Below are 19,866 nucleotides of genomic sequence, written 5' to 3' on the forward strand. Positions count from 1 at the left end.
GAACTTGAATTCCTCTATCCAGAGCATCCCAGCCTGGCCCCACTTTTAATTCTAGGCTCTGTCTTATGACTGTTCATTGTGCTACAAGGATTCACCCACCCAAAACTTGTTTTTAATTGCTCAGGAGCAAAAGACCAAGGCTCTAGGCCCAGCTACTGCTGAGGACTCTTGGGGGGGAGAGCTGCTTTCTGGGCCTCAGTTTACCCAGGTGTACAGAGGAATCGGACTAGAGGTTTTCTCTGCTATAAGCTCACTCCTTGCTCTAACTTTCTAGGACTGAGTCCAAGCTGCTTTAAGGTTTGGTCAGGCAGGAGAGATGGGGGCCTAGAGGCAGGAGTCCCTCAAAAGTATTGACATTCCCTAAACATTAATGAAGCCAATGGGTGTTGCCAAATGACTGGGCCAGGGGCCAGGGGCCAGCACTAGGCTCCGGCCACTGGACGTGGCCCTGGAAGGGAGTGTACTATCTTCCTGGATGAAGGTCTATAGAAGCCCGAGGTCAAAGGAGACAGATTACGGGCCCCGGACTCTGCCAGGGTTTCCCATATTGCTGCTGTGTGACCTTGATTAAGTCACTTATCCTCTCTGAGCTTTGGTTTGCTTATGTGCAAAACAAGGATGATATCTACCTCAAGGTCATCAGGGGGATTAAGTAAGCTGACGCATGAAGAGGGCCTAGGACGGGATCTGGCATGTCCAATGTCCTCAGTAACTAGTGACTCTTGTTCAAAGGGGCAGGGGTAAGTGGGTGACTATGACTTAGCAGTAATGCACCCTTGGTTTTCCCATAGCCAGTCTGGGGAGACCACAGGGCTTCACCGAGAAAGGGGAAGGGAGTGTTTGAGAGCCAGTACTACGTGGTGCTTAGGAGCATGAAGCATGACTATGCTGTGGTCCGGGCAGGATGGGGTGGAGTTCAAGCCTGAGAGTCTGTGAGGGCCTTTCCAGAACCTTACCCTGTGGCAAGGGGTGGGATCTAGGGCAGCTTGGCCATAGTTCTGTAGTTGAGGCCCTCTTCATTCCCGCTTCTGCTTTCTAGGTGAGGCACCTGCTTGGGCTTTTGCTGAGTGAGTTCCCAAGGCTTTGCTGCCCCAGGCGGTTGGGCTTCAGCCCAGAGCCAGGACCAGCATCTCCAACAGAACCTGAGTCTTACCCAAACCACCCACTCCCTGCTCTGCTCCCCTGAGCCCCCTTTCTGGCCTCAGGAAGATGCAGCAGTGGGCCCGAAGGGTCCAATTAGAGCCCCTCCCTCCCCTCTCCCTGCCATGGTTTGGTTACAGTCTGGTGAGATGACAGGTCCAGATTCCCAGCTCAGCCCCCAGTGGGGAGCCATGTAATATCAGGGTTGGGAGGAAGCGGTGGAACATTTTTCAATGTCAAGTGCTCCATGCCGGACACTGGGCAATGCTTTCTCAATTAGTGCTGAGGACAGCGAAGATTTTGACTCCCCACTTCTATGAGCCACCAAGGGTTTGGGTGAAACCGGCATCGAACTCCTTGGGTTCAAATCCCACCTGTACCGTTCCATGGCTGTGTGACCTTGGACAGGCAGTTGTCCCATGCCTCAGTTCCTTCTGACATAGTGCGGGGGTGAAAACAGCTCCTACCTCCTAGAGTTATGGGGAGGATTAGATGAACCTGTTATAAGTGAAGCACTTTTAACAGTGCCTGCTTCTTAAGTGTTTGCTCTGTCACTTCTGCCACACCCTGTGGGGTATGCAAATGAGCTGGGCCAGGCCGGAGGAAGCCACAGTGATCCCTCTGCACCAGCGCTCCTTCCCTGTGACATTAGCCAGAGAATGTTCCAACAGCCTCTGGTCTTTGGGAGGGCCCTGAGGGACAGGGGTGTGGGGACTGGACAGGACAGAGCCTTCTCACCCTCCTGGTCAGGCCCTAGAGAGGCTGCACACATCTCCACCCCAGATTAGCTCCCCTGGGTCTGGTCGACTCCCCCATTGTAGAAGGAAGGCTTCCCATTCTCTAGCGAGGGCCCACTGCCCTTCGGGGAGATCTTCCCTTCCCGACAGCTCAGGTATCTGTCAGCCCTGATTCCCAAGTGTTTCCAGGAGGGGTGGCGAGGCCCCCAGTTAACATATTTTAGTGGTGAAAAGCACAACTTCTAGACCCTGCTGTGTGACCCTGGGCAAGGGGCTTAACCTCTCTGTGCCGCAGATCTCTCACCTACAAAAAGGGATGGTGGTAGCACCTGCCTTTTGGGATCGTTGGGAGGATGAAGCGAATGACTATTTGTAAAGTGCTGTGAATGTTAGTCCCCACAAGCCCTCAGCAGAAAGGGGGTGTTAGCCCCACTTTTAAGGGAGAAAAAAGAAAACTGGAAGCTCAGAGGTGAAGGTCTTTACTCACGCTTCCACATCTAGGATTCAGAGAACATTCTGCTCACGTTTAGACCATTCACACACAATTCACAGAGCAAGTCCAGCCAGAAGGAGCTGACAGGAACGTCCTGGGCTGTGGCTGTGCTTCTGGACATATCACTCAGCTTTCCTGCTCCCACACCTCTGCTCACATGGGGCCATGACCAGCGAGCGCTGCAGGGTGGAGGAAACTGCCGAGCAGGCCCACAGAACTTTTCCAGAAGCTTTTATGACATCCCTTACCCGTTCCTCCTCAGCCCCATGCCTGGGACAGTGGTGGAATGCCGTAGGAAGCTCGACTCTAAGTCTCTTTTAAGTGTAAGGTCAGGTTCGTGCCATCTGTTCACCTCCCAGAGCCTGGCACACAGGTTGGCTTCAGGAAGGGTTTGCTCAAGTCAGGGGTTTGGAGTGCATCTCACAGAGTGAAAGCCAGGTCCTTGCCGTGGCCCCCAAGGCCTGCACACTCTTCCTTTCTCTCCTCACCTCCTGCACTTTGGCCTTACACACCTACCTTTGTCGCCTCACCTCCTGAGCCCTTACCCACCACCGTGCCCGCCTCCTCACTGCTCCCTGGGCCTCTAGCTCTTCCGCCACTGTATCCACATGCTTGTAGCCTTGTCAGTGAGACCTTTCCTGACCACTCAGTGTCTACAGTTTCATCTCTCACCCCCAACCTTGTTTTCCTCTTTAGGACTTAATGCCCTCTGACCTACATCTCTTAACCCACCCTTACGATTGTCTGCCTCCAGCTAGAACATAAGTTCTTTGAGGGTGGGGCTGTTTGTTTGGTTCATGAATGTATTCCAGATCTCAGAACATAGTAGATGCTCGACAAGTATTCATTGAATGTTCTGGAGCCAGACAGAGAGATAATCACTAAGCCACTTCTTAACTGTATGACACAGGACATGTCACCCAATCTTTCACTCTCTGAGTCTCAGTTTTCCTGAGCTCTAAGGAACAAAATGGGAATAATAATAGCTTCTCCCAAGATTGTTGTGAGATTTTTTTTTTTATTTTTAAGGCTTATTTATTTTGAGAGAGAGCATGAGCAGGGAAAGGGCAGAGAGAGAGGGAGAGAGAGAGAGAATCCTGTCAGTGCGGAGCCTGATGCAGGGCTCGAACACATGAACCTGGAGATCGTGACCTGAGCTGAAACCAAGAGTCAGACACTTAACCAACTGAGCCACCCAGGCACCCCTGTTGTGATTTTTGAACGAGCCTCTATATACATAAAGAACTTCTACTTTAAGTGGCTCATAAATGTTAGCTATTATTAATAGTACTTTAACTTGCACCATAACATCCTCGTTTTACTGATGAGGAAGTGGAAGCACAGAGGGAATAAGTGACTTACCCAGCGCCCCGTGACGAGAAATGGTGGCGGCCCTACCCAGGAATGCCTGAATGCGGGGCTCTGGTCTCCTGAGCTAGGCTGGGCTACATCCTCATTCCACCCGGGCTAGCGGCTCGGGGAAGAGCTGAGCGCCGTAGCTAGGGAAGGGCTCGTCTCCTCAGGGGCCTCTGCTCACGCTGCTGTGTCTCCAGTGGCCACCACCTACCCACGGGTGGATCCCCAGCCCAGGCCCCCAGCACCTCTGTGCTCTCGGCCCTCCACTCCCCTTAATCTCCCGGGTGCTGGGCTGCCTGCCTCACCTGGGGCAACAAGGCTCACCTCCGACACCCACAGGGGCCGTCTCAGGCAGGTGGGGAGGGGTGAGGCCCAGGACTCCCAGCTCCCCCCAGGGTCTGGCTGGGGAGGGCAAAGAGAAGCAGAGCGCCTGTTCCGGCTCTGGGCACCAGCTGCAGGCAGACCGCGTCACAAGCTATTAATAACCGCCAAGGATGCGCCCCAGGGAAGGGGCTGACTGCGCCAGCTGGGAGGGGAGGCTGAGGCAGAGCCTCGAAGCCAGGGGAACCCCAGGCTGCCCCTAGTGGGGAGGGCAGTGGCCTGAAGGTTGTTTCCAGTTTCGGCCGCTTGGTTTTGTTGAAGTTCCAGCTCTTTCTCTCAGCTTCCTCACCTGGGAAGTGTGGGAGCTGGGTCAGATGGCCTCCAAATCCCCTTCTGGCTCAAGCGGGTTCAGGGGGTGAGATTTAGCAGAGCCCAAACAGCCCCCATTTCCAGCATAGAAAACTGAGACACAGTCAAGAGTACAGCCTTCCCCAGGATAGTGCAAGGTTGTACCATATCCACAACAGAACCATGGCCTCGGGCCTTTCTCTCCAGCCAGTGCCCATTTAATTCTTACCATGTTAGATGAGAATTCTCAGCCCCATTTTCCTGAGGGGCAAACTGAGGCTAGGCAAGTGGTGCAGCCTGCCTCGGGTCACACAGCAAGAAGGGATGGAGCTGGAATTTGCACCATGAGGGGGAAGACAAGGAAGTGATTTGAGAATATTCTTCTCTTTCTCCTCTTGCACAGAACAGAATGTTTGCTGGAGCTTATATTTGTGTTGAAAGACCAAGGGGAGGGAGAGGCCTTATCTGGAGTCTCTTGAGGGAGGGCTCCCTGGGGCCCTGACCCCCTGAGGTTGTACATAGAAGCGTGCATGACCGGGGACCTTTTCAGAGAAGAGGGTAGTGAACCTTCGGTGACTCATGAAGGGATAAGAACCCCTAAATAAAAGAACTCATTTCATAGGTTGGAAAACTGAAGAGAAGGGAAGGCAGAGGGCTGACCAGAGCTCCTTGGGACCAGCCTCAGGGCCCAGTGCTTTTCCAAGCCCCTCATAGACCTCTTTCTGGAGCCAGAAGGCTGGGCTCTGGGTCTCCCCACCCCCTGGCAGCAGATAGGAGGACCCACATATGAACAGATTTCTGCAGTCGGGCAAACAAACGAAAGGATCAAGGACACCCTCTAGGGAAGGTGCTGAACAGCCAAGAGCCAGACTAGGGCACCTGCCTTGGGGACCTAGAGAGGACCCTAGTTAGGGTGGGGTGTCAAGGAGACTCCCGAGGGCCACCCCTCCTCTGGCCCATCTCAGGGGATCCCAGCCCTGGGCTGTTGAGCCTAGGCGGACAGGCACGGCCTCCCCTTGCATCTTCCTTTGGCTTTGCCTGGACCACCAACCGCACGCAGTTCCTTTTACTCCCTAGACCCAAAAGGATTGTGAAATCCTCGTGAAAAGTTTCATTCCTGCCTCTTTACTCAGTTCCCATGCCTCTCCCCAGAGATGTATGCAATCATGCATTCATTCATTCACCAAAGATCGATTAAGTGCCAATGATGTGCAGGCACCGTGCTGGGGGGATTAGCAGTGACCAAAACCAGCCCCACAAAGTCCTTGCCCTCCTAGTGCTTAAGTTCTAGTGGGGAAGAGAGACGGCCATAATAGATAGAGCCCGTCAGTAAATTATATAACACATTAGAGAGTGATACCCTCTCCTGGGGGCAGCCGGAGCAGGACAACGGGAGTACCGTGGAGTAAACCTGGTTGAGAAGCTGTCATCTGAGCAGAACTCGGAGTCACAGAGCCATCTAAGGACAGAGAGAACAGCCCCCAGGCCGGGAGCTGCTGTGTTTGAGGACCAGCAAGGAGACCGGTGTGTGTGGAGCAGAGGGAGGGAGGAGACAGGTCAGCAGGGTAAGCTGAGGGCCCCTGTAAGGACTTTGGAATGAAATGAGAGCGGATGGTGGAAACAATGTGACCTGAGTGGGTTCTGCCAGGCTCCCCGGCCCTGGGTCAAGAATAGATTGCAGTGGGTGGGGGGATCAGAGAGAAGGTTCCCGCAATAGCTGAGGGAGAAGGTGGGAGTGAGTGCCAAGGGTGGTCAGGTGCCTTTGTTAATGTCTGATGTCGATTCCAGAGTTACTTTATGCAAATAACAAGCAAGTGAGAAACCTATTCATATTCCCCACCCCCCAGTTCAAAGTAACGTACTAGTACTGAATAACGCAATACAGAGGCCCAGAGAGGGCGAAGGAGTTGGTGTCAGCTCTGCCAAGAAGCAACCCTCTCCTACACGGCTGGGGGAGGGCCAGTGGCACAGCCCTCTGGGGGAATCGGACATTCTACAGAAATTCCAAACGCACTCACCCTTTAACCTGGCAACCCGTGTCTAGAATTGAGCCTACAGACACATCTGCACACTGCAAAATGAGTTATGTACAGGCTTCTCGTTGTTTATAATAGCACGAGTGTTGAACACAACCCAGTAGGGGTTTGGTTAAAGCAGTGATGGTTACCCACGCATCCCCTTCCAGCCCTGGAGGCCCGAGTTCCAGTTCTGCAGCAGGCCATCCACCCTGGCTGCTTTCCCAACTCCAGCCTCTCCTAACCTGGCCCTTGGCGCTGGGCCTGCAGGGTGCTGTCCTTGCCTGTGGTGCTGAAGGCAGTGGGGCCAGAGTGAGGCCTGGGCTGCAAACCAGAGACAGAGGAGAGGGGAGGGGAGAAGAGAGGAGAGGAGCAGGGGAACTTTAGGGGTCAGTCCTTGTCTCTGCAATTCATCAGCTGAGTGGCCTTAGGCGGGCTACTGCCCCTCTGAGCCTCAGTGTCCTGATCTGTAAAATGGGGTTGCTGTGAAGATTGGATGACAGCAGTAATGTAAAGCATTGGCATACTGAGAATATGAGTGATAATCTGTGCTGTATCAATTTAGGGACAATGAAACCGAGTGGTTAGGCTTTTGGACACTGGAGTGATAATGCCTGGATTTGAATCCCAGCTCTGCCATTTATTGGATGATCCTGATCAAGTAACATGACTGCTCTGGGCCTGTGTTTCCTCATCTGGAAATTGGGGTAAAGAATAGTCCCTGTGTCTTAGGATGTTGGAAGGTTAGATGAGTTCATTTCTGTGAGGCCCTAGGCACCTAACAGCGATCCTTAGTGTTAGCACTTCTGTCACTTTCGCTGTCACTATCACCGTTATCCTTGTACCTCCCACCCCTCTGTCCACACCGGTGGCACTCCCAGTCACACCCATCTCTGCTGAGCTTGGGGCCCCAGCTGTTAGAGAGAGCACACCTCGCCCTGCACCTTGGCCTCTAGCCCAGCCCTGCCACTGACTTTCTGTGTGATTTTGAGCAAATCACTGTTCTTTTCTGGCTGTCAGTCCAGAAATGGGGCCAATGATTCCTCACACAAGCCCCTGAGAAAATAACTGTGTGCCCGCAGGGTCATGTTCAGGAAAGCCAAGATATAAAAATTTACAACGTGCCTAACACGGAAAGCGTTACTCACCTGGCATTTGTCACACCCTGGCTAAGTGCTAGGAACGCCAAGGTGATGAAAGCATGAGGCTTGCTTTCAAGGAGCTCTTGGGTTTCTTGCTGGATTGTCAGTCCCCTTCAAAGCCCGTTTGTGTGTTGCCTCCTCCAAGAAGCCACCCTGATCCCCACTGCCATGCCCTTCTTGGAAGCGCTGAAGTGCTGACATTGGCTTTCCGGACTTCTGGGTACCTGAGTCCTTATTTTATCTGCCTTCCGGAAGCATAGGTTCACACCTTCTACCTGATGCATTGCTCTAACCTACTCGCCCCATGCCAGCACCTGACACAGTGCCCAGGCCTGAGCGGATGTACTTCTCCAGAATCTTTAGGTTGCAAGTTACATAAACTCAACCCAAAGTGGCTTAAGCCAGAAAGGAAATGCATCGATGCATGCAACCAACGATCAGGAGTATAATTGCCTTTAGTCAAGCCTGGACCCAGGCGCCCAGAGTCATCCAAATCCTCTCCACCTTACAGCTCTGCTTTTCCTCTCTGTTGCTTCATTCTCGGGCAGGCTCTCCCCATATGGTGACCAAGTGGCCCGCAGCAGCTCCTGACCAGGGACCTCCTCCAGCTTTGCATTAGGATGCACTAGGGGTCAGGAGATATCTCCTTCCTGATAGCTGCAGCCAGAGTCCTAGGGCTAGATCCCAGTGGGTCACCTTTGGTCACGGGTTCATCGATGAACCAGTCACAGTGACCTGGCAGATGGGATGGATCTGCTGGCCTGCCCCTAAAGCCAGGATGGAGACAAGTGTACTGAACCACGTGGCCTGATAAAGGGGTCATTCCCTGGAGAAAGGGAAATTCGTGATGAGCAGGAAGAAAGCACCACAGGCCGACTTAGGGAGCCACTGAAAATGCCGGAGAAAGACAAGGAGTGGGTCAGATGTGGTCCTGAGACATGGGTACGGAGGCCTCAGAGGGAGCAGCCGGGAGGCAGATCAGGGGGTCCGGGGGGACCGGGAGCTGGCTTGGCATGGAGGCTAGGGGAATGAGCCTCCAGTACCTCGCTTTACACAGAAGCAAAGTGAAGCAGGCTCCCTGTGCCCACCCAGTACCTGAAATAATGTCTCATGGCTGCTTTTTTCACTTGGCTTTTAGTAAGACAAAGGCAAGGAGGTGACCCACCCAGCAACAATCATCTGTGGGTGGAATCCCTCTAGGCCAAAGCTTTGTTAAAGATAACCCTGGGGTTTGCCTGGACTATGGGGACAGAGAATCTTAGACGCCCAGAGTGAGAGTCAGAAAGGCCTGGTTGATATCACTTGGTCCAACCTCACTTCCCGCCCCTGACTCCCCACTCTCCGCTTCTCTACCCCCACTGATGGGGAACACATGGCCTCCCTGTGGGGACTGTGGGAATGGTCTCATTCTAAGTTACTCTTTGCTTGGGCTTACCTTCAGGAGCCTCAGAGGACCCAGTGCATGAGAGCATGGGACCCGAAGCCTGATGGCTGAGTTCAAATCCAAATTAGTTAGCCCACCAGTGTGTCCATATCTCTTTCTGTAAAACGGGGTGATAATAGAAGAATCTGGTGCCAGGGCGCCTGAGTGGCTCAGTTGGTTGAGCGTCTGACTTCGGCTCAGGTCATGATCTCATGAGTCCGAGCCCCGCATCAGGCTCTGTGCTGACAGCTCAGGGCCTGGAGCCTGCTTCCGATTCTGTGTCTCCCTCTCTCTCTCTGCCCCTCCCTCGCTCAAGCTCTGTCTCTTTCTCAAAAATAAGTAAACATTAAAAAAATTTAAAAAAAGAAGAAGAAGAAGAAGAATCTGGTGCCTAGGCTTGTAAATGTTAAATTATTGACTCCGTTGTGGTTAGCACTGCACCCGACATATGGAAACACCCGATAAATATTTGCCAGTATTATTATTCTCCCAGGGAACAGGATAAGAACAGGCCCCTCTCTCTCCACAGACTGGTCCCCCTCCAGGCAGGTTGCGCACACCGAGGTTCAAATCCTACCTCCTTGGCCTCCTTGCTACATAATCCTGGGATTAGAGCAGTGCTAGCTGCTGTAACACACAAGCCCCTGATCTCAGCAGCCTAACACTGTGGACGTTTCCTTCTGGCTCCCATAAAATGCAGAGTGGGTAATCCTTTTTGGCAGGAGACCTCCTACAGCCAGGCACCCAGGCTCCTCCTCTCCTGTAGCCCCACGTCGTGTAGGACCGAGGAGGCTTCCGCATCATGCTAGCACACAGAGGACGAGAATAGAGAAACTCCTCCCACTCTTAAAAGCCAGTGACATCTATCATTGCTGCTCACATTCCATTGGGGAAAACTGGTCACATGGCTACACCCAGATGCGAGGCAGGCAGGAAATGCAGTTTCCTGCTGACAGCGACCCTCCAGCAGCAGCTCTGTATTATGAAATTGGGAACACAAAGTTTTGGTGGACAGTTGGGTGTCTTTGCCAGAACCACAGTAAATCACCAACCTCTTAGGCCTCTGTTCTTCATCTATAAGATAGAAAGCATCACTTGATTGCGACAGTGGACATTTACTAAAATCACCGAATGGTATGCCAACTACGGGTAAATTTTGTGGTGTGTACTAAGTTCAGTTGTGTTTTGTTTTTTTTTTAAACAGGCGGCATCTTGCCCTTCTCAGGGTACTTAGGAGGCCTCAGTGAGTGACGTTTTGCCATACTGGCACTGCGTGTGCATGTGGTCGGGGAGGGGAGGGAAGGGAGGTCCCAAAGTAGCTCTGAGTTTGTGCATGGGGTATAGTGTTCATAAGAGAGGCACCCAGCTCAAGCCACCTGCCAACAGGAAGTGGTAGGCAGTTCAGTCTTGCTCCTGGCTTGGGAAGACCTCCCAGCATGTGGCGGAAGACCCAGCCCACAGGGCCAGAGCCACAACTGCTGCCGGGAAGGCTGGGTGACACCCACCTGCCTTCAGCAACACAGACCGGAAACCAAGGGCCTCCCTCGGGGCTGGCGAGGACACACTCACTTGAGGTGCAAAGCACGTGGGGTCCCCCAGAACGGCACAGTCGGCTTGAGTGTGAATACTAGTGCCAACTACATGAGATGAACAGGGGGCCAGCCAGGGCCCCCTCCACCACCTGCTGCTGAAAAGTTCACAGCCACCAAGTCCACAGCCACTCCTTCAAGTGGAGGCAGTGGTGATGAAGGCAAAACAGCTTCAGGTCAAGTTCCCACTGATGCCAGGTGTACCTGCCCTCAACCACTCGGGGAGGCAGATGTGTCTTACTTGACTCTCTGGCCTGGAGTCCCCCGCCTGAAGGAAGTTGCTGGTATACCTACTGCTGTGAGGATTAATGGAGTTAATACCCATGAACAATGCCTGACACACAGTCACCTCTCAGCAGAAGCTGAGTGAACACATGGGCATCTTCAGCTCAGGCTTTGCTCTCTCCTGGGCCTCAGTTTCCCTACTTGGATACCAAGGGATCTGGATGAGATGCTCCAACATTCTGACTTGGGAAAATAGTGGTTTAGAGCACCGGCTTTGGGGCCAATCCCAACACTGGCTGCATGACCTTGGGCGAGTCATTCAGGCTCTCTGTGCCTCATTCCTCTCAGCCCTAATGATAACACCTACCCGTTGAATAAGATGAACTCATCCTGAGACCAAGGGCCGGCAGGTAGTAAGCCCTGTTTCAGTGTTAGTTGCTGCTATTGCTATTGTTATTTTCCCCAGACAAGTGACTCACTCAAGGTCACAAAGCTAAAAAGTGACGCCCAGCAGGATCAAGGGCAAGCCTGCTGAGCTCCAAGGCCCGTGTTGTTTCTTTAGCTCCCCACTGAGCCTCTTAAGTCACATGCATCGGAACTGGGTCAGAGGCAGTGTGTTCCTGGGGCTATGACACCACGGCAGGGAGGGCTGTGTGGATTAATTCCTTGTTGCCTGCTGACGTCTGGCAGAGAACAGGCCTGAAGGGAGAGGGAGGTTGTGAAGGAGGGGGAGGGGTCAGTAGTGGGGAGTCCCAAAACTGGGCCCTAGCAACCAAGGGAAAGGATGAGAGATGGCTGGATTAGATGTGGTCACTACCCCCGGAGAGCTCTTGGCCTGTCGATGGGGACAGACAGGGGACAGAGTGGAGACCACCCCAGGATCTTCAACAGGAACCTTCAGAGAGAGACACACAGACCCCATTTGAATCCTGGGGCTCAGAAGAGGCAGGAATCGGCACCTGGGGCAGCAGGGAAGGCTTCCTGGAAGAGTGGGACCTGAGGATAAAGAGAAGATTGGCTGTGGGGCAGGGGGAGATAAAGGCGGGCAGCAGGACTGGCAGAGGAGACTAGAGAAAGGCACTGAAGCCCAGAGAGGCAGTGCAGGGTGGTGGTCAAAGCAAGGGCTAAACCCAGAGTGCAGGGGGCACACGTGGGGCCCAAACCCACCCCGCTGTGACTGCACCCCTGACCCAAACAGCTGCCTGCACAGCGCAACTTGGGGGTCAAAGCAGCAAGGATGAGCCTTGCACCCAACATCTCTGGGCGAGGGAGGAGGGGAGAGGGGGGAAGAGAGCTTCTAGCAACTTGCAGCTGCTCCCAGAGGATGCAGAAACAGTCCCAGGTGACTGGCAGGGCCAAAGCCCCAGGTGGGAGCGTTGCACACGGGTGTGTTACATGTGCCTGCACACCCATGGCCCGCCCAGCGCAGCAGTCCTCGGGGAGTCCACACTCATCGGGAGAAGTAGGTCAGCAGAGCAGCCGGGCGTCTCTCCCTGGCCGGCAGGGGGAAGAGTTCAAGGCAAAGAGGGTGTGTACTCATTGGACCCCCTGGGGGATGGGCCCCCACTTGCCCAGAGACAGCCTCACCTCTCCCTGCTGCCTCAAAGCGGATCGCTTGGGTTTCCTCACTCAGGAATTCTCCCCACGACGGCGGGGGGGGGGGGGGACATTTGATAGAGGTTGGGACCAGTGACCCCTTCTAGCCCTGAAGGCAAGGAAAGACCCCTATGGGGAGATGCTACCCACTTTAGCCTGGTTGGCGGCTGCAGTAAGAGGGCACCGTCTGGCTGGAGCTGGGACCACATAGAGACAGTGACAGGTGCCATGGCCCAGTTGGGTTTGACACAATGAGCGTGGCAGAGGTCAGGGCAGCAGGGCCCCTGTGTCCATGGGCCTGGCGCCATCCCTCCCCCCAGGGGTCTACGAAATGGGCTAATCTAGGCTACAGTCTGAGAGCATTCATGTGGCGTTTCAGACAGACTCCTGGCATCCGTTCAGACCAAAGGAATTAGGGAAGGAAGGGCAGTGCCTGCAGCGGGGGGAGGTTCTGTGGAACAGGGCTTGCTCATGAATGGAGGGGAAGGGGGCTGAGTGGGGGAGCAGGATCCTGAGGAAGCAGGAGGGGCAGGAACCAAATCGGAGGAGGGGCGGAGGGCCCCCTGCTCCCCCAGGCAGCCGGAGGACGTGCAGATGGAGCTCCGTTTGGGGCTGGGTGGGAGGCCAGGAAGTTCCCTCCTGATGTTCCTCCTCTCGGTGTGAAGTGGGAGGCTGGGTCGTGCCAAGAGGGAAGGGGAAGGCAGAGGAGGAGGAGAGGGTTTGGGCCTGGAAGGGGAGCGGCTGGGCCTGGTGAGGATGCAGGGCTCAGCTGGAGGGGAGGCCTAGCGCACTAAGGGCGTGCGACACCACACTGGGCACTTACTGAGCGCTTACTGTGTGCCAGGCACCAAGCACTCCACGGCTGAACAGCCTATAGAGAAAAGGCACTAATACATCCTTTTTCTAGATGGAAAACTGAGGCGTGGGGAGATGAAGTAACTTGCCTGGGGCCATCCAGCTAGTGGGTGACAGAGCTGGATTCAAAGCCGGGGGGCTAGCTCCAGGTCGGCTATCAGAGAGCCTTGGGCGGTCATGTAGGGGTGGGGGCTGGGGAAGTGTGGGGTGAGTCACCTGGGATGGGAGGTAGGAGGGAGTGAGGTGAGGGCCAGGGAGGTGCCCAGGGAGGCAGGCAGGCTCCCGGGGCTGGTCTCTCCTGTGGATACAGGCACAGACCTGTGCGCACCTGCTTCTGGGAGCCCTGCTCCCAGCCCCCCCCCTCCACTTGACAGACAGGAAATGCAGGCCCCAGGTGAGCGTTCACTGTCACTCAGCCCCCTACCCCCCTGCTCTCCCGGAAGCAGCGCCCTGGCCCCCCAATGCCATCTGGGGACAAATGCCTCTGAGGGGTGGGAGCAGCTTGTGTGGATACTGAAGGGGTCGGTCAGGCTGTGAATGTGGAGGTTGAGGTAGGGGAGGGCTGGCCCTTTGCGGGCCGCGCTCGGCCTTGGTGGGAGGGAGGTGGGGCCCGGCACCACACTTGTGGCTGTGTATACCTGAGCGGGGTTGTGTAGTCTGTGGAGGGGGAGGGGTGGCCACATCCGCACCACCCTGCCAGCGTTTTGTCTGCGACTACTTGGCTGAAGAATTTGGTCCTGTGACCCCTGCCCTGAGACCCTGCCTTCCCCACCCCTTGCCTTACATTCTCAGAAGCCCATAACCCCTTTGATCCTAATACAGAATTCATGTGCTCACTGTGTTTCTTGCCCACGAGGAGGGGATTCTTACCTGTTTAGTATGTGTGCCCAGGGCTCTTGGAGAACAGCAGGTGCTGATCAAGATTTGTGAGTAGGGGCACCCATGTGAACTTGGTATATGGAGTGTCTTTGTGTGATGTAAGTACGTGTGCCTTGTTTGATGCTGTGTCTGGATGATAGCCTGCGACAGACAGGACAGTGGTACCCATGTGGGGACTGCGGGGCCAGTGACTGTGGCTCAGGCCTGGCCCTGAAGCTTTGGGGAAAGGGGATGCAGCAAAGATGCTTGTCGCCCCCGTGTGGTTATCCTGAGCCTGGCACCCGGGGACCCTAGGTACTGGGGAAGGAGGAGGTGGGTGGACCGGGGGACCCTGGCTCGATGTCACATTTCATGCCACATCCACCACAACAGGGAGAAGATGAGCGTGGGCTGCCCGGAGCCCGAGCCACCCCGCTCCCTGCCCTGCTGTGGGCCGGGGGCCGCCCCTGGGCTGGGTGCAGGCGTGCCGCTCCTCACTGAAGACATGCAGGCACTGACCCTCCGCACGCTAGCAGCTAGCGATGTCACCAAGCACTACGAACTCGTCCGGGAGCTGGGCAAGGGCACCTATGGGAAGGTCGACCTGGTGGCCTACAAGGGCACGGGTGAGCATCTGCAGGTGGCGGGTTTGAAGGCTGGGTTGGGGACTTGCCAGGAGGCCGTGGGTGTTCTCTTCCGGGGCCAAGAGGTCAGCGGGGAGACAGAGCTCGTGGTCCAGGTGGAGAGAGGCAGCCTGGGCGGCCCAGAGAGACCTGAGACGGGGCCTGAGGCCCAGACTGGATTGTGGGCTGCTCTGGGGCCAGGTTGTGCACCTTTGGGACAGCCAAGGGCATGACCCCAGGACATCTGGAGCTTAGGAGAGAAGGCAGGGCTGGCGGTGGTGGTAGCGGAATTATTGGCACATTGGTGATAACTGACCCCAGCGGAGTGGACAGCGTACCGTGCTTAATGAAGGGTGGGAGATGTCCCTGGGAGGTCACTGGCCATCTCCACTTCTCAGATGAGACCCGGAGACCCAGAGATCCATTGCTCAGCTAAGTTCACGCAGCTATAGAGGCTTTGAGCCAGGGCAAGACCCCAGTAGTCACAAAGGGTACAGATGACTGCCCATGCAGTCAGGGACACATGCCTTGCAGACCCTCACCCCTCAGTGTGTCACTCCTTCTGAGTCGGCCATTTAACAAACACGTGTTGAGCACCTACTATGCACCACACTGTTGTAGGCAGTGGAGATACAATGAGCAAGGCAGATTCCTGCGCTCAGGGGGCTACCTTCTAGCGTGGGAGGCGGGGGGAGACCGAGGCATGAATAAGTACGCTGCATGTCAGGAAGGAAAGGACAGAGGGGAGGGGGAAGCAGGCCATCCTCACCGAGGCCTGCAGGCTGGTGCAGAAGACCTGGGCTGACCCCGGCCTCACTGCCTTTGGCAAGTCCTTTGTCCTCCCTGGATCTCAGTGTGCTTCCAGTAAGATGGGGAGGGTGCGCACCACCCCGGGGCTGGGAGGGGCCGTGGGGGCAGGCCGGGGAATGTCAGGTGCAGGCATGGGGGCCTGGAGCCTTCACCACTGTGGCTGCTGCCCCCTCCCCCAGGCACGAAGATGGCACTGAAGTTTGTGAACAAGAGCAAGACCAAGCTGAAGAACTTCCTGCGGGAGGTGAGCATCACCAACAGCCTCTCCTCCAGCCCCTTCATCATCAAGGTCTTTGACGTGGTCTTTGAGACTGAGGACTGCTATGTCTTCGCCCAAGAGTATGCGCCCGCCGGGGACCTGTTTGACATCATTCCTCCTCAGGTACTGGGTGTGGAGGCACAGGGAGGGGAGCCGGCCTTCCTGTCCCCACAGTGGGAGCTTCCAGGAGCCGTCAGACCATTTATTTAATCAACAAGCATTTACTGAGCCCCTTCTGTATGCCAGCCACCACAGGGCTGGGGGCTAAGCGATGAACAGAGGTTTGCACTCATCCCGGTGGGGAACAGACACAGCGAAATAAGCCAGATGACAGACTGAGTGGGCCCTGGGTGGGATGAAGTCCAACAGCACCCTCCTCAGCAACCTGGTCTGATGCTGCATAGGAACAGTTGGGGGGCGGGGGGGGGGGGCGCAAGAGGGGAGAAGAGGCCGCAGGGCCACCAGAGGCTTCCCAGAGGAAGTGCCCCGGAGTTGGGAGGAGTGCCCAGAAAATTCTGGGCTCCCAGCTCGGCATTTGGTGGTGCCCGGTAGGAATCTGCTCTGGCGCTCAGTGGGTGAGCGGCAAGGCCTCTCAGAGCTGGACATCGGGATAAGGGAAGGGGCGTTAGAGCCGCTGTGAGGGGTTGATGACGCACCCGGCCCACCGTGGGCGCTCAGGCCCCGGGCTGTGGCTGCAGTGACTCGGAAAAAGGGTGCGGGATGAAAACGACCGGGCCACAGAGAGAGCAGAGGGTGCCTGGGTGGGATGGGGGAGGGGAGAGGCATGGCCCAGGAGGCAGCGCCGGAGGGCGGGGGTTGTGAGTGCGGGTCAGCCCTGGAAATGCGACCGGGAGCTCGGGCTAGGCCGGGGCGGGGGGGCGGGGGGCGCTGGCGGGGGCGGGCGGCAGTGGGGACCCGTAGGCGGGAGGGGACTGGCAGGATCTGTGGGGGTGGAGGGGACGGCGTCCCTGAGCGCGGCTCCCCCCGCCCCTCCGCCCGCCAGGTGGGGCTGCCCGAGGACACCGTGAAGCGCTGCGTGCAGCAGCTGGGGCTGGCGCTGGACTTCATGCACGGGCGGCAGCTGGTGCACCGCGACATCAAGCCCGAGAACGTGCTGCTGTTCGACCGCGAGTGCCGCCGCGTGAAGCTGGCGGACTTCGGCATGACGCGCCGCGTGGGCTGCCGCGTGAAGCGCGTCAGCGGCACCATCCCGTACACGGCGCCCGAGGTGTGCCAGGCGGGCCGCGCCGACGGCTTCGCGGTGGACACGGGCGTGGACGTGTGGGCTTTCGGCGTGCTCATCTTCTGCGTGCTCACCGGCAACTTCCCGTGGGAGGCGGCGTCGGGCGCGGACGCCTTCTTCGAGGAGTTCGTGCGCTGGCAGCGGGGCCGCCTGCCGGGGCTGCCGTCGCAGTGGCGCCGCTTCACCGAGCCCGCGCTGCGCATGTTCCAGCGCCTGCTGGCCCTGGAGCCCGAGCGCCGCGGGCCGGCCAAGGAGGTCTTCCGCTTCCTCAAGCACGAGCTCACGTCCGAGCTGCGGCGCCGGCCCTCGCACCGCGCGCGCAAGCCCGCCGGGGACCGCGCGCCCGCCGCCGGGCCGCTGCGCCTCGAGGCGCCCGGGCCGCTCAAGCGGACGGTGCTGACCGAGAGCGGCAGCGGCTCCCGGCCCGCGCCCCCCGCCGTCGGGCCCGCGCCCGTGCCCGTGCCCGTGCCGGTGCCCGTGCCGGTGCCCGTGCCCGAGGCCGGCCTGGCGCCCCCGGGGCCCCCCGGCAGGACCGACGGCCGCCCGGACAAGAGCAAAGGGCAGGTGGTGCTGGCCACGGCCATCGAGATCTGCGTCTGAGCCGCCCCCGCCGCCCTCGGGCCGGGGCGCCGCGCTCGCACCGGGCCGGGCGGCCGCCGCCGGGAGCCGCCCCGAGCCCGCGCCGAAACGGCAGGAGGGAGTAGCGGTAGGCAAGGCGGGACGGCGGGCTCGGGCGCCCGGGCCGCGGCGGGCCGTCGAGACAGCCACCGAAAGACCTCTCGCCCCGCCTGTGGGGCAGAGACTTGGCCCACAGGAGCCAAGCCCCACAGACCCGAGGATTCAGAGGCGCCCCCCCCCCCGACCCCGACACCAGGAGCAAGGGAGCTTGCGGGCAGACTCCCCCACACCGCCCCGAAACCTGGAACGCTGACTAGTCGCTCCTGGCCCTTTGCACCCCCTGGCAGATCATCCCGCAGTCCCAACCCTGGTCCTGCCCTCCTGGCCACCCTACCCTGCGCCATACCCCTCCCCACGCACCCGGGCACAGAAGCGGACTGAAGTGTTGGGCCAGACAAGGGGCCTAGGGCCCCTGGACACTGGCTGGGGGGAAGGCGATGAGCTGAGGGCAGGGGGATGGCTCACCTGCGTCCTGCCCCTTTCCTGGAGGCTGGAGGGAAGAGGCCAAGCTCTCTGCAAAATGTAGCAAATGTCTGGATGTTGCAAAAGTGTGTGTGTGCAGGCACGGACCCGAAGAATCCAGTGACTCCCCGCGAACCCATTCCCCGGATGAGGACACTGAGCACAGGAGGAGGGCGACTGGCCTGGAGCCGCACTGCCCCTAAGCGGTGGCGCTCTAGAAGCCCTACGCCTCCTCCCCAGGGATTGTCCGGCGCACTCGTGACTGCCGGACTGCCGGGGCGGGGCCTCGGCTGCCCTCGCCCCGCCCCCTCCCTACCCCCACCCCCCACCCCCGCATCCCTAGGGCAAAGGGAGTGAGCGCCGAGCCTAGGGCCGGCCCAGCTCCCCCTGCTGGCCGCACCTTCCCCAGGCCCGGGCACCTCCGATCCTCGGTCCTGCCTCCCCGAGCCCGGACACGGTGGCCTGGACTCCTGGCAGGCGGCGAGGTGACAAGTGCCAGGAATTCCCCCGGGTTTCTGCTGAAGACCAACATGCCGGCCTGGAGCCGCCCCCATCCGCGTGTGCCCCAGGTCCCTGGTCCTGGAGTATGCCGCTGTGGGGTCCATGGAAACGCGAGGGGGGTGAGTGTGTGAGTAGGCGTGTGTGCGGTGTGAGTGTGAGTAGAGTGTGCGTGTATGCGTGCGTCCTGTGTGTTCGGTAACTGCATCCAGACGCCTGGGAGATCGCCCTGCCCCAGGATCTTCCCCAGGCAGCTGCCAGAGGGCGCCCTGGCCTGTGCTTCACCCGCCCCTCAGGGAATCTGACAAGGAGGCACCTGCGGGCCGGTTCAGGCACCCCCGGCAGCAAAACAGGCTCCCTGGCTCACCCAGTGTTCCCCCATGGACCCTGCCCTCTCTCTGGAGGCCTGGGACCCCGCAATAACCTCTCTAGGGGCGAGGCTGCTCCTTCTGCCTGACAGCGTCCAGTCCACCAGCCTAGGCTGCACCCGCCAGGGTCCTACTGGGGATCTGGGCCATTCTAGGGGGCTCTCTGATGAGCCAGGCTGGCCAGAGAGGACCTGACCATCCTCTGGCCTGGACCCCCCCCCCCGCCCCCGCATCCCTCATTCCCATCGTGCAAAAGGGCTATAGGTCCCCCTGCCCTGCCCGGGTCCAGTTTACAAACTGTGGTTGCCCCAGGGCCTGGCCCCACGCTCCTCGGTGCGCCCGCCCTTCCTGAGACCCATCTCTCCAGTGGGCCCTGGGGCCCTCCACATGCCAGGTAAGTAGCAAACCCTCCTCCCACCAAGGGCCAAGTTTCAGAGAAGGCCCCCCGTCACTGCCCCTGGCCCACCTGGAGCCACCTCTCTCTCCCAGCCGCGACTTCTCCTTTTGCCTTAGGCCTCTCGACATCCCGTCTCCTGCAATAACAAGGAAGCAAGATTCCAAGTAGATGTCCCTCGCCGTGCGCCCTCTCTCTCTCTCTTTCTCTGTTAAGATCCTGTTCGGGAGCTTCTCCCTCGTCGTAGTATCTAGAATGTTAGAGTCGGGAAGGGGACTGTAGTTATGTAGCCCAGCCCCTGGTTTTCAGAGGCACAGAGAGGGGCAGCGACGGCCCGACGCGGGGCCAGGACCGGGGCTAGGCCTGCTCCTTGGCCATCGGGGCCCTGCGCCGCCGCCGCCGCCACCACCACCACCTCTGCTAGTTGGGCTGG

The 19,866-nt window shown here is 58.0% G+C and overlaps 1 protein-coding gene across 2 annotated transcripts in view; it reads left to right on the forward strand.

The window, feature by feature from the left end:
- SBK1 (SH3 domain binding kinase 1) overlaps positions 1-17,711 on the forward strand; it is a 47,733-nt gene extending 30,022 nt beyond the window's left edge. For both annotated transcript variants that reach the window (XM_039247731.1, XM_039247730.1), the window contains exons 2-4: positions 14,492-14,724; positions 15,711-15,913; positions 16,794-17,711. In XM_039247731.1, the coding sequence (XP_039103662.1) occupies positions 14,499-14,724; positions 15,711-15,913; positions 16,794-17,633 (1,269 nt within the window). In that variant the 5' untranslated portion in view covers positions 14,492-14,498 and the 3' untranslated portion in view covers positions 17,634-17,711. The remainder of the gene's footprint in view (positions 1-14,491; positions 14,725-15,710; positions 15,914-16,793) is intronic.
- The last annotated feature ends 2,155 nt before the right edge of the window (positions 17,712-19,866 follow it).

Source organism: Hyaena hyaena, unplaced genomic scaffold, assembly GCF_003009895.1.
Source record: "Hyaena hyaena isolate Hyena2069 unplaced genomic scaffold, ASM300989v1 scaffold_306, whole genome shotgun sequence".
Taxonomy (NCBI): domain Eukaryota; kingdom Metazoa; phylum Chordata; class Mammalia; order Carnivora; family Hyaenidae; genus Hyaena; species Hyaena hyaena.